The sequence below is a fragment of the Schistocerca cancellata genome, chromosome 2, assembly GCF_023864275.1.
Source record: "Schistocerca cancellata isolate TAMUIC-IGC-003103 chromosome 2, iqSchCanc2.1, whole genome shotgun sequence".
Lineage (NCBI taxonomy): Eukaryota > Metazoa > Arthropoda > Insecta > Orthoptera > Acrididae > Schistocerca > Schistocerca cancellata.
Window position 1 is genome coordinate 45,437,806 of NC_064627.1, and position 14,403 is coordinate 45,452,208.

At 47.4% G+C, this 14,403-nt stretch overlaps 1 protein-coding gene across 1 annotated transcript in view; it reads left to right on the plus strand.

Annotated features, from left to right (window-relative positions):
* LOC126150624 (glypican-5-like) overlaps positions 1-6,861 on the plus strand; it is a 258,004-nt gene extending 251,143 nt beyond the window's left edge. Inside the window, exon 3 of the mRNA XM_049915887.1 lies at positions 6,350-6,861. Coding sequence (XP_049771844.1) covers positions 6,350-6,861 — 512 coding nt within the window. The remainder of the gene's footprint in view (positions 1-6,349) is intronic.
* Positions 6,862-14,403: the final 7,542 nt, after the last annotated feature.

Consider the following 14,403-nt stretch of genomic DNA (forward strand, 5'->3'; position numbering starts at 1 on the left):
ATTAACTGCACCATCGCCATATTGGCGTATCACCCGACGTGATGGTATGGGGTTCCATTGGTTACACGTCTCGGTCACGTCTTGTTCGCATTGACGGCACTTTGAACAGTGGACGTTACATTTCAGATGTGTTACGACCCGTGGCTCTACCCTTCATTCGATCCCTACGAAACCCTACATTTCAGGAAGATAATGCACGACCGCATGTTGCATGTCCTGTACGGGCCGTTCTGGATACAGAAAATGTTCGACTGCTGCCTTGGCCAGCACATTCTCCATTACTCTCACGAATTGAAAACGTCTGGTCAATGGTGGCCAAGGAACTGGCTGGTCACAATACACCAGTCGCTACTCTTGATGAACTGTGGTATAGTGATGAAGCTGCATGGGCAGCTGTACCTGTACACGCCATCCAAGCTCTGTTTGACTCAATGCCCAGGCGTATCAAGGCCATTATTACGGCGAGAGGTGGTTGTTCTGGGTAATGATTTCTCAGGATGTAAGCACCCAAATTGCGTGAAAATGTAATCACCTGTCAGCTATGGTATAATATATTTGTCCAATGAATAGCCGTTTACCATATGGATTTCTTCTTGGTGTAACAATTTTAATGGTCAGTAGTATAGTAGGTACCCGTGGTCTAGGGGTAGCATTTTTGATTCGTAATCAAAACGTCTTCGGTCCCGGGTTCGATCCCCGACACTGCCTAAATTTTGATAAATAATCAGCATTGGCGGCCGAAGACTTCCGGCATAAGAAGTCAGCCTCATTCTGCCAAATGCCTTGTCAAAGAGGGCGGAGGAGCGGATAGAGGTTCAGGGCACTCTCTTGTCCTAGGGGTGGGAAATCGCCCCTAAAGGCGGAAGAATCAGCAATGATCAACGACATGAGGATGCAGAAGGCAATGGAAACCACTGCATTAAAGACACGTAACGCGTAAGAATGGAAAAGAAAATGGAGAATGCGCTAGGTGACGATCAGTTTGGCTTTAGGAAAAGTAAAGGGACGAGAGAGGCAATTCTGACGTTACGGCTAATAATGGAAGCAAGGCTAAAGAAAAATCAAGACACTTTCATAGGATTTGTCGACCTGGAAAAAGCGTTCGACAATATAAAATGGTGCAAGCTGTTCGAGATTCTGAAAAAAAAGGGGTAAGCTATAGGGAGAGACGGGTCATAAACAATACGTACAACAACCAAGAGGGAATAATAAGAGTGGACAATCAAGAACATAGTGCTCGTATCAAGAAGGGTGTAAGACAAGGCTGTAGCCTTTCGCCCCTACTCTTCAATCTGTACATTGAGGAAGCAATGATAGAAATAAAAGAAAGGTTCAGGAGTGGAATTAAAATAGAAGGTGAAAGGATATCAATGATACGATTCGCTGATGACATTGCTATCCTGAGTGAAAGTCAAGAAGAATTAAATGATCTGCTGAACGGAATGAACAGTCTAATGAGTACAAAGTATGGTTTGAGAGTAAATCGGAGAAAGACGAAGGTAATGAGAAGTAGTAGAAATGAGAACAGCGAGAAACTTAACATCAGGATTGATGGTCACGAAGTCAATGAAGTTAAGGAATTCTGCTACCTAGGCAGTAAAATAACCAAGGACTGAGCAAGGAGGACATCAAAAGCAGACTCGCTATGGCAAAACAGGCATTTCTGGCCAAGAGAAGTCTACTAATATCAAATACCGGCCTTAATTTGAGGAAGAAATTTCTGAGGATGTACGTCTGGAGTACAGCATTGTATGGTAGTGAAACATGGACTGTGGGAAAACCGAACAGAAGAGAATCGAAGCATTTGATTGTGGTGCTATAGAAGAATGTTGAAAATTAGGTGGACTGATAAGGTAAGGAACGAGGAGGTTCTACGCAGAATCGGAGAGGAAAGGAATATGTGGAAAACACTGATAAGGAGAAGGGACAGGATGATAGGACATCTGCTAAGACATGAGGGAATGACTTCCATGGTACTAGAGGGAGCTGTAGAGGGCAGAAACTGTAGAGGAAGACAGAGATTGGAATACGTCAAGCAAATAATTGAGGACGTAGGTTGCAGTAGTAGTAGTAGTAGTAGTAGTAGAAGGGTTTTGTGGGCGCACGACAGCAAGGTCTTCAGCGCCCGTTCAGTATCATAGTGAGACGGGTGCCAAGAAAAAAACTCAGAACATTTACATCAAACGGAAGATAAAACACGGGGAACAATCATGGAAAAATATGTGTTCACCCACACCGAAGCGTGGGATGAAGCAGGGCGTCAGCAGTAAAACATGGACAACACAGGAAGAAAAAGGTAGAGGGAGCTAAAACAATGGAGCAGATGGAAGTGGCTGGCTGACCGCAAGGAAAAAAGGGAGGAGTCAGCCACTCTGCAATACACTAAAACCGCCAGCCTAAAAGTTTAGGCCAGAGTCCAGACACATCACAAAACTTAAAAACCCTAGACACACACGTCTCATCGTTAGCTAAAACACAGGGCAGATCCCCATCAACTTGTGCTTCTGCCCTTGCATCATGGTATAAAACGCAGTCTGTTAAAATGTGCTGGAGAGGGATGTGTCACGAGCCCCAGACAATGCAGAATCCAGCTCCCACATAGAAAATGGGCAGTTGTAAACTTCATGAGAGGTGGACTGGAAGTTCAGACTACATCTCTCAGCAACCGCTCTATGGCACTGGAAACCGGGATCCTGACTGGTTGTTGCAGTAACTGTGGCAAAATACGCTGCCATAGTCTGGGCAATGTCTCGCGGATCCGTGTGGAGAGTGCTGTTAGTCATTACAGCAGCTATGGGGCATCTCCCTCTTCTGCCAGAAATTCTCCTGATGGTCTCCAACACAATGGAACTTTTGGTGGAACGATTAATGGTGTTCAGGAACGTTTGCCACGACCTCTTCTTGCTCTCACGAATAATGCGGCGACATCTTGCCCTCGCCACCCGAAAGGCCGACACTTGAACTGATGCAGAGCCGCACGCCTGGTCCTGATCGCAGAGCGGCATTCAGCACTCCACCAAGGCACAGGTGGCCTCTTCCGGTGGCCTGTGGACTGTGGAATGGATGATGCAGCGGCGTGGTGGACCGTTGTGGTAATATGATCCACCCACACCTCAACATTCGCACAGTGTTCGAATTGGGCCAACTGGCTATACAGTGTCCAGTCAGCTCCACTGAGCACCCATCGTGGTGGTCTCCTTTTGGGGCCCACGCCATCTGGCAGGTGAATCCAGATTGGGAAATGATCACTGCCGTGCAAGTGAGCGACCACTTCCCAGTGAGCACTGGCGGCAAGAGCTGGAGAGCAAAGCGAGAGATCAATGGCAGAGAACGACCCAGTCGCTGTGGAGAAATGAGTACTCTGTCCTCCATTGAGCAAGTAGGCACAGGATGACAGGAGAAGCCTCTCAATTGCTCTACCCCTGGGGCAGGTAATTGCAGAGCCCCAAAGCACATTGTGGGCATTAAAATCACCACAAATAATGAATGGCTGGGTAAGAAGGTCGGTGAGGGCCGCTTCATCAAGAGCATCATTTGGGGGCAAGTAAAGTGAACATACAGTCAATGGATGACGCATGTGCACGGACACAGCGACGGCCTGTAAAGTCGTCGTAAGTGAGAGAGGCCAGGAGTGGTAGTCCGTCCTGACGAAAATACCTACGCCTCCTCTAGCTCTCTCTCCACGCACGTCGTCCTTTTTGTGGAGTGTGTAGCCTCGTATCTCAGGGGAGTATGATGGATGGAAATACGTCTCCTGGAGACAGAGACACAGTGGTCTACCCTGAGAGAGTAGACGAAGTTCCTCCATATGCGTCCTGAACCCTTGGAAGTTCCACTGGAGTATGGGAGCCATCTATGTTGGGGGTAGCAACTTCATCCTGTCTCTCCGACGGGGCGGGGAGACCGCAGCAGGTGGAGGGGCAGGCGTGGGACGAGATGACTGCCCCACACATACATCGTACTCCATCAACTCTGGGGAAGAGTCAGATGAAGCCTCACGCAATACAACATCCGCATGGTCAGATGGTTTACCACAGGATTTGACGCGCTGTTGCTGCTGTACGGTAGCTTTCTGTGGTTTGGTGGACTTTGGGGGAGCTGATGTGGGAGTGGTAATTGGCGCACTGGGCTTGGGAACAGCCTCAGCTATTGGAGGCGCCAGGGGCTGCCCCAAGTTCGCCACTGTACCTTTGTCTGCCGTTCGAGTAGGGGCTACTGGCTCTGAAACACTGGCTGCATTGCAAGTGCACTGACAGCTGCAGGTGTTAGTGCCAACACTCACCACCTCAGTCTGCGCTGAGGCATCGACTTTTGGAGTAGGCTTCTGAACCAGGGATGCAAAAGATGTAGCAAATGTGGGAGGTTGCATCGACTTATAGATCTTCTTGGCCTCACCATAGGGGATACGCTTGGTTGTTTTTATTTCCTGGACCTTGCGTTCCTCTAAAAATATGCGGCAGTTCCTACTCCAAACAGGGTGGTTCCCAGAGCAATTAATACATTTAGCCGGAGACGAGCAACCAACTCCTTCATGAGCAGCCTGACCACAGTTTCCACAAGTCGCTTCGCCTTTACAGCCTAAGGTGGTATGCCCAAAACGCTGGCATTTAAAACAGCGCATTGGGGTCGGGAAATAAGGCCTCACACTAAGGTGAAGGAAGCCAGCTTTAACATGTTCAGGAAGTTTTGTGCTACTGAAGGTCAGAATAAAGGAGTCGGATTTGAGAAGAGAGCCATCAACCCTCTTCATGATGTGTTGGACATCAACGATACCTTCTGGAGCCCACTCACGTTGCAGTTCTTCCTTGGGAATGTCAACTAGATCCCGGAATGTCACAACACCTTTGCTGTAGTTCAAGGTGCTGTGCAGTTCAGTGTCTATGGCATACTCTCCAAGGAATTAGGAGATTGGAGGTTAGTTGCTTGCTGGGAAGTTGAAGTTTTCACTAGCAAGGTCCCATTACGTAAGCGCTTCACCGATTTTAAGGAGCCACAGATTCCCTCCAATCCCTTTTGTATATAGAAGGGCGAAACCTTCTCGAAACTACCCTTCTTCCGTTTCACAATGAGAAACACATTTGGATTACCAGAATGCATTCTGTTACCTAAGACTGGACTTTTCAAAGAAGCGCCAGAGTCAGGGGGACTGACTGCATGGGCCCTCTTAAGAGACTGGGTGTTAGAACCTTCCAGCGGCCGACCCTTTCCGCTGGGAGGAAGAAAAGAGGATTTCGAAGGATCCATCTCGGTCCCACGAGCAGCTAGGGAACTAGAAGTCCACCTAGACAGAGCTCCACATGCCTAGGTAAGCCTTATACAACTGAGGTGCGGCAGGTTCCCCAGAGGTTGCCTGCTATCGACTGTTCCACCTCAACAGCCATACATCTCATCAGCGCGCAGCACACCTTGAGATTGAGGTTTTTTTTATAGAGGTTTATTCCATCCTCGCGATCCGGGCGGTCAAGCCAAGATCCCCATTCCCTGAGACACACAACGTTCCACCGCCGCGCCGCACGGTGGTCGCTGAAGTATGCTCAGAGCTTACGGTGACAGGGGACTGGTGGCACGTACCAGTCCCCAGCTCAGGAACCCCGGCGTCGCCAAGCCCGTACCCAGCAAATGAATGCTGAGCCCCTGGGGGCCGTAGTTTGCAAGTGCTACTCTGAGATGAAGAGGTTAGCACAGGAAAGGAATTCGTGGCAGGCCGCATCAAACCAGTCAGTAGACTGATGACCGAAAAAAAAAAGAAAAATGTGTATATCGTTGTGGAACACTGAGAGAGGAGAAGGAGGAGGACTAAACGGTAAAGGAGGAGATGGAGTGAAGGAAGAGGAGATGGACATAAAAACGAAAGAGAAGGACGGAGACAGGGGTTGAAGTAGATGGAGTGAGAGAGGGGCAGGAGTAGATGGAGAGAAAATGGGTGCGGGGGGACCTTGAAGAGAGGGAGAAAGACAGAAGGAGGGGGGGCAGAGGAGATGTAGTGAGAGAGGAGGGAAGGAAAAGATTTGCCTATAGAATTGAAATAAACACATACCTGGGCAACACTAGGTACTCAGTTATTTGTCAATAAGTTTAAAAAATTAACAAACATATGTTGTTAATAATTATTTAGAAAATTGCTTGATTCATATTAAATGGAAGCATCTGTTCACAAAGCATATCGGTGCCATATAGATCGATTTACGCAGTGTTATATTTGATACAAATGAAGTGATCGATATCCATCGGTATCGAACAGTTCGTAACACAAATCAGGGAGAACTTTTACACCGTCTTTTAGAAACTAGCCGTGTGCTATGCTCGTCCCCCTTCGCCTGACGTGCCGCCCCGGCGCGCCGTGTTGCAGAGCACGTGGTGTGGCAGCTGCGGCAGTCGGAGGGCCGGGCGCGCGCCCTGCTGGCGCCGCTGCTGGGCCGGCTGCCCGAGGCGCCCCGAGGCGACGACCCGCTGGCGGCGCTGTACGGGCGGCTGGTCGCGCGCATGGAGGCGCCGCTCCAGCTCCAGCTGCGGCAGGGCGCGCCGCTGGACGGCGCCCTGGAGGAGCTGCTGGCGCGCCTTTTCCCGCTGGCCTACGAGCGCGCGCTGGGCGGCGGCGCGCACCGCCTGGAGGCCGAGTACCGCGGCTGCCTGCGGTGGGCGGCGCGGGAGCTGCGGCCGGCGGGGGCCGCGCCGAGCCGGCTGGCGGCGCCCCTGCAGCGCGCTCTGCGGGCGGCCGGCGTGCTGCGCCAGGCGCTGCTGCTGGGCGCCCGCGTGCTCAGCCGCGCAGACTCGCTGCTCACCGGACAGGGCGGACCGACAGGTGCGACCGCCTCCGCTAACCCAGTTACTCTGTACAGTAAGGAGATCTTACGAGGGTAATCCCAAAAGTAAGGTCTCCTATTTTTTTATAACTGCAGAACTCTGTTTGTTTGACAGTTGGTCACGCGCTGTGTGTAAACATGCGCACGCCGCGCTGAGGCACTCAGTCTTGTCTTGGCAGCCGGTGAGAATGAGCTCCCGTTGGATGTCACCGCCAACTGCGAATTGCGAGCAGTTATTCGGTTTTTGAATGCAAAGGGCACTGCGCCCATTGAAATCCATAGCCAATTGACGGAAGTGTATGGTGAGTCGTGCACGGATGTCAAAAATGCTCGTAATTCGTGTAGATAGTTTGCAGCTAGTCGGATCGAAATTCACGACGAACAAAGGAGCGGGAGACCGTCAATTTCTGAGGAGACAGTGTTCACGGTTGAGCAAAGCATGAGCGAAGATCGGCAAATCACCCTCGACGATCTCTGCGCGTTGGTTCCTGAGGTTTCCCGAAGCACCGCTCACAGATTTTTAACGGAAACATTGAACTACCGGAAGGTGTGCGCAAGATGGGTGCCGCGCATGCTGACTGAGGACGACATCCGGCAACGAGATGATGCTTTCCGCTCATTTCTTCACCGCCTTGCAGCCGAACAGGACAACTTTCTGGACTCAATTGTCACTGGTGAGGAAACCTGGGCGTACCACTTTACACCTGAGACCGAGCAACAATCACGCTAGTTCATAACTTCCTGAACAGCTTGGCGGCGAGCTGGTATGATATGGGTATACAAAAACTGCCACAACGTCTCCAAAAATGCATCGACAGAAATGGTGATTATGTCGAAAAATAGCTAACTCTTCAAGCTGTAAACTGATGTAAACCATTGTACAAATAAACAGGTCTATGCACTTATAAAAAATAGGAGACCTTACTTTTGGAATTACCCTCGTAACTACGTATTTGACAGACCCACTTGGGAAGCAGGCATGAAAACTGCGTGACAGGGGCTTGCTTGAGGATAGTATTGTCTACCTAAACTGATAGCCAATAGGCAAAATAAATAAACTTTGAGAACATGAATTCAATGAATTCTATTTGGTGAGATGTAGTGGGACACCACTCCCCTGCCACTCACGTGAGGTTTACTACATAGTCGAGTTAAAAATATATAAAAATTCTAAGTTTTTTATTTGTTTTAAATACTGATTGCAACACTTCAATAAAATCGTGTTTTATTTATAAAGTGTGTTACCCAGTGTTTTTTAACACGTCATCTTTAACACTTCATCTTAAACACACCAGTGCTGAGAAGTATTCGGAAGGACCTACAGACAGAAACAGACGGACAAAAAGACTCCACGAAAATAGTATTAACTGTTTTGATGGGACCCTAAAAAACTGATCTTTTATTGGAGTATTTCATATACTACTGGCCGTCAAAATTACTACACCAAGAAGAAATGCAGATGATAAACGGGTATTCATTGGACAAATATATTATACTAGAACTGACATGTGATTACATTTTCAGTCAATTTTGGTGCATAGATCCTGACAAATCAGCACCAAGAACAACCACCTCTGGCCGTAACAACAGCATTGATACGCCTGAGTCAAACAGAGCTTGGATGACGTGTACAGGTACAGTCATGCTCAAAAGTATCCGAACGACCTGAATTGCATTTCGCCTGATTCGCATGCAACCGGCATAACGCAGCTGTCTAGCAGGTCCTCTAATCGCCCCATGGTACAGTCGTCTGACTATTGAAAATGGTTCCAACAAGTCACCACTAGAAAACACTGCTCTGTAACTCAAGATGTAAAGTAATACCACGATGCTACAAATATCAGGGAACACCTTATCACAGATAAGACTGTCCTTAAGGCTTGTAAGCTCACATTTATTACAGTAAATGACATACCTGAAATGTTACCACTCTCATTATTACGTCAGGTAGGTAATGCACGTAGTAAGTGTGGTGTCACCGCCAGACACCACACTTGCTAGGTGGTAGCCTTTAAATCGGCCGCGGTCCGTCAGTATACGACGGACCCGCGTGTCGCTACTGTCAGTGATTGCAGACCGAGCGCTGCCACACGGCAGGTCTAGAGACACGTCCTAACACTCGCCCCAGTTGTACAGACGACTTTGCTAGCGAAGCTACACTGACAAATACGCTGTCATTTGCCGAGACGATAGTTAGCATAGCCTTCAGCTACGTCATTTGCTACGACGTAGCAAGGCGCCATTTATCTTTTACTGGTTATCTTATAAAGCCTGTACTGTCAGACCGATGTTCTCCAGTTGTGGAATAAAGTTAAGTATTCCAAGAGCTTCGTACTTTATTTGCTACTATAATTTCCCTTAACTGTTCCAGACCTCACGCCAGTCTGCGTGAGCTTAAAAGCGTGCATTTCGGCCTCCTCTAGCAACACAGTGTTGGCTCTTCTGCCAACGCATCAGTAAGTTCGTCGTATTCATAATTTCCTCTTCAAAGTAACATACAGTACTTATTATTTAACACAAAATTTCATTAAAAATTTAAGTTATTCACGAGCGGTAAGTTAAGAATATGTATGTGACACGACGAACCGTCTCGTTCTGCATATGGATTCAAACCCAGGTCAGGCAAACTAAGCAAAGATTTCGAGACTGATGCAAACTAACAGTCATTCCTCATTAGGCATACAGAGAGATATACCTCGATTTAAGACAGTATCAGTTAGCAAATATCAACTTTAAATTACATAACGCAAACATTTTTAACGGACGCGAATTCCTACCCAGCATCTCTTGTCCCTGTTAACGATCTACGAGAGATGTTAAATATTGCTTCTTCACAAGTAACTTACTTGAAATGCCGTGAGGTACAGCTTTGTGTTGGACAGGGATTCGAACCCAGAAACCTAATCAGATTGAGATCGAAACACAACCAACTGTGACATATCGGATTTCCTTGGCAGTAGCTAGATGTTTTAACTGAAATGACGAGAAGAAACATTAATTTTTTCCTTCCCAGGACTCCAACCCGGCACCTATGGCTGTTATATTCTAAATAAACGAACGTTAAATATGGGTTTGTTGCACCAGCAGCGACATGTGAGCATGTTTGAACTAGAAATAATACGTCGAAGAGTTCAGTGCTCACTGGGAATAGAGCCCCACACATATCGTTGTTGACTACACACAAAGAGACGTCAGCTACCGAATTTCTCTCCACCAGCAGCTCGGAATAACATCTTGAACTTACAGTGATTTCGCAAATAGTTCTGTGTCTCACTGGGAGTCAGAAACTTCAGATAGTGTTGACAACGAATGAAAATGCATTAAAAATCAAAATTATTATCCACCAGCAGATAGGTGTTTTCATGCAAGAGCTTGATAATACATACTGAAATCTTTAGTACCAGGCCAGGATTCGAACCCATTCACGCGTAATTCCTCAACATCTCCACATATCTACATCTACATCTACATCTACATCCATACTCCGCAAGCCACCTGACGGTGTGTGGCGGAGGGTACCTTCAGTACCTCTATCGGTTCTCCCTTCTATTCCAGTCTCGTATTGTTCGTGGAAAGAAGGATTGTCGGTATGCCTCTGTGTGGGCTCTAATCTCTCTGATTTTATCCTCATGGTCTCTTCGCGAGATATACGTAGGAGGGAGCAATATATTGCTTGACTCTTCGGTGAAGGTATGTTCTCGAAACTTCAATAAAAGCCCGTACCGAGCTACTGAGCGTATCTCCTGCAGAGTATTCCACTGGAGTTTATGTATCACCTCCGTAACGCTTTCGCAATTACTAAATGATCCTGTAACGAAGCGCGCTGCTCTCCGTTGGATCTTCTCTATCTCTTCTATCAACCCTATCTGGTACGGATCCCACACTGCTGAGCAGTATTCAAGCAGTGGGCGAACAAGCGTACTGTAACCTACTTCCTTTGTTTTCGGATTGCATTTCCTTAGGATTCTTCCAATGAATCTCAGTCTGGCATCTGCTTTACCGACGATCAACATTATATGATCATTCCATTTTAACTCACTCCTAATGCGTACTCCCAGATAATCTATGGTATTAACTGCTTCCAGTTGCTGACCTGCTATTTTGTAGCTAAATGATAAAGGATCTATCTTTCTGTGTATTCGCAGCACATTACACTTGTCTACATTGAGATTCAATTGCCATTCCCTGCACCATGCGTCAATTCGCTGCAGATCCTCCTGCATTTCAGTACAATTTTCCATTGTTACAACCTCTCGGTACACCACAGCATCATCTGCAAAAAGCCTCAGTGAACTTCCGATGTCATCCACCAGGTCATTTATGTATATTGTGAATAGCGACGGTCCTATGACACTCCCCTGCGGCACACCTGAAATCACTCTTACTTCGGAAGACTTCTCTCCATTGAGAATAACACGCTGCGTCCTGTTATCTAGGAACTCCTCAATGCAATCACACAATTGGTCTGATAGTCCATATGCTCTTACTTTGTTCATTAAACGACTGTGGGGAACTGTATCGAACGCCTTGCGGAAGTCAAGAAACACGGCATCTACCTGTGAACCCGTGTCTATGGCCCTCTGAGTCACGTGGACGAATAGCGCGAGCTGGGTTTCACATGACCGTCTTTTTCGAAACCCATGCTGATTCCTACAGAGTAGATTTCTAGTCTCCAGAAAAGTCATTATACTCGAACACAATACGTGTTCCAAAATTCTGCAACTGATCGACGTTAGAGATATAGGTCTATAGTTCTGCACATCTGTTCGACGCCCCTTCTTGAAAACGGGGATGACCTGTGCCCTTTTCCAATCCTTTGGAACGCTACGCTCTTCTAGAGACCTACGGTACACCGCTGCAAGAAGGGGGGCAAGTTCCTTCGCGTACTCTGTGTAAAATTGAACTGGTATCCTATCAGGTCCAGAGGCCTTTCCTCTTTTGAACGATTTTAATTGTTTCTCTATCCCTCTGTCGTCTATTTCGATATCTACCATTTTGTCATCTGTGCGACAATCTAGAGAAGGAACTACAGTGCAATCTTCCTCTGTGAAACAACTTTGGAAAAAGACATTTAGTATTTCGGCCTTTATTCTGTCATCCTCTGTTTCAGTACCATTTTGGTCACAGAGTGTCTGGACATTTTGTTTTGATCCACGTACCGCTTTGACATAAGACCAAAATTTCTTAGGATTTTCTGCCAAGTCAGTACATAGAACTTTACTTTCGAATTCATTGAACGCCTCTCGCATAGCCCTTCTCATACTACATTTCGCTTCGCGTAATTTTTGTTTGTCTGCAAGGCATTGGCTATGTTTATGTTTGCTGTGAAGTTCCCTTTGCTTCCGCAGCAGTTTTCTAACTCGGTTGTTGTACCACTGTGGCTCTTTTCCATCTCTTACGATCTTGCTTGGCACATACTCATCTAACGCATAATGTACGACGGTTTTGAACTTTGTCCACTGATCCTCAACACTATCTGTACTTGAGACAAAACTTTTGTGTTGAGCCAACAGGTACTCTGAAATCTGCTTTTTGTCACTTTTTCTAAACAGAAAAATCTTTCTACCCTTTTCAATATTCCTATTTACGGCTGAAATCATCGATGCCGTAACCGCTTTATGATCGCTGATTCCCTGTTCTGCGTTAACTTTTTCAAATAGTTCGGGTCTGTTTGTCACCAGAAGGTCTAATATGTTATCCCCACGAGTCGGTTCTCTGTTTAACTGCTCAAGGTAGTTTTCAGATAAAGCACTTAAAAAAATTTCACAGGATTCTTTGTCCCTGCCACCCGTTATGAACGTTTGAGTCTCCCAGTCTATATCTGGCAAATTAAAATCTCCACCCAGAACTATAACATGGTGGGGAAATCTACTCGAAATATTTTCCAAATTATCCTTCAGGTGCTCAGCCACAACAGCTGTTGAGCCAGGGGGCCTATAGAGACATCCAATTACCATGTCTGAGCCTGCTTTAACCGTGACCTTCACCCAAATCATTTCACATTTCGGATCTCCGTCAATTTCCTTCGATACTATTGCACTTCTTATCGCTATAAACACTCCTCCCCCTTCACTGTTCAGCCTGTCTCTACGGTATACATTCCAATCTGAGTTTAGGATTTCATTACTGTTTACGTCTGGTTTCAGCCAACTTTCTGTCCCTAGTACTATAAGGGCATTGTGACCGTTTATTAATGAGAGCAGTTCTGGGACCTTTCTATAGACGCTCCTGCAGTTTACTATTAGCACATTAATATTGTTATTCCCTGTTGCATTTTGCCTACTCCTACCTTGCCGCATCTCAGGAGGCGTCTTGTCGGGCCTAGGGAGGGGATTCTCTAACCTAAAAAACCCCCATGTGCACTCCACACGTACTCCGCTACCCTTGTAGCCGCTTCCGGCGTGTAGTGCACGCCTGACCTATTCAGGGGACCCTACATTTCTCCACCCGATAGCGGAGGTCGAGAAATTTGCACCCCAGATCTCCACAGAATCGTCTGAGCCTCTGGTTTAAGCCTTCCACTCGGCTCCAAACCAGAGGACCGCGATCGGTTCTGGGAACGATACTACAAATTGTTAGCTCTGATTCCACCCCGCGAGCGAGGCTTTCCGCCTTCACCAATTCCGCCAACCGCCTGTACGAACTGAGGATGACCTCTGAACCCAGACGGCAGGAGTCATTGGTGCCGACATGAGCAACAATTTGCAGTCGGGTGCACCCAGTGTTCTCTATCGCCGCCGGTAGGGCCTCCTCCACATCTCGGATGAGGCCCCCCGGCAAGCAGACAGAGTGAACACTGGCCTTCTTCCCCGACCTTCCCGCTATTTCCCTAAGGGGCTCCATCACCCGCCTAACGTTGGAGCTCCCAATAACTAATAAACCCCTCCCCCCGTGTGCCTGCTCGGACCTTGCTGAAGGAGCAGCCACATGTCCACTCACAGGCAGAGCGGGCGATGCCACACGGCCAGCCTTCACATTGACCCTCCGCCTCGTGCGCCGCGAACGCCACTGAACCCGCCACTTCCCTTGGGGAGAGGGTGGCCCAACCGCGCCTGGTACCCGCGAAGATGTCTCGACAGCAGGGACAGTGTGTGAAGCATGTAACACCTGGGGTGTACCCTGCGACGCACCAGACTCCCCACTGCCGCTACACTCCGAGGCAGCAGCCTGAAGACGGCTGACCGCGGCCATCAACACGCTCAGCTGTTCGCGAACAATGGCCAGCTCCTCCTGCGTTCGTACACAGCAGTCACACATCCTATCCATCCTAAGGAATCAATTTACTGAAGAGAGTTGTTCAACCTTTAACTAGACTGCTAATTCACTAAAGGCGGCTGTTTTTTCACTAAACTGGGGTTGCTAGCCACTTCTTGTAGAAAACAATGAAAATTGCACTACCTGTCTCTAAACTGTATTGAAAACAAACACTAGCACTACTGGCACTATGGTTGACTAAAGGGACTCTCTCTGACTGTATTAAAAACAAACACGAAATCTATGGAACACTATTAATAGCACCAGACAATTAAAGCTTCCTAAAAGCAAATACACACGGAAGAAGTAGTGACAAGTAAGAAAAATACAGTTAATACTTAAATTA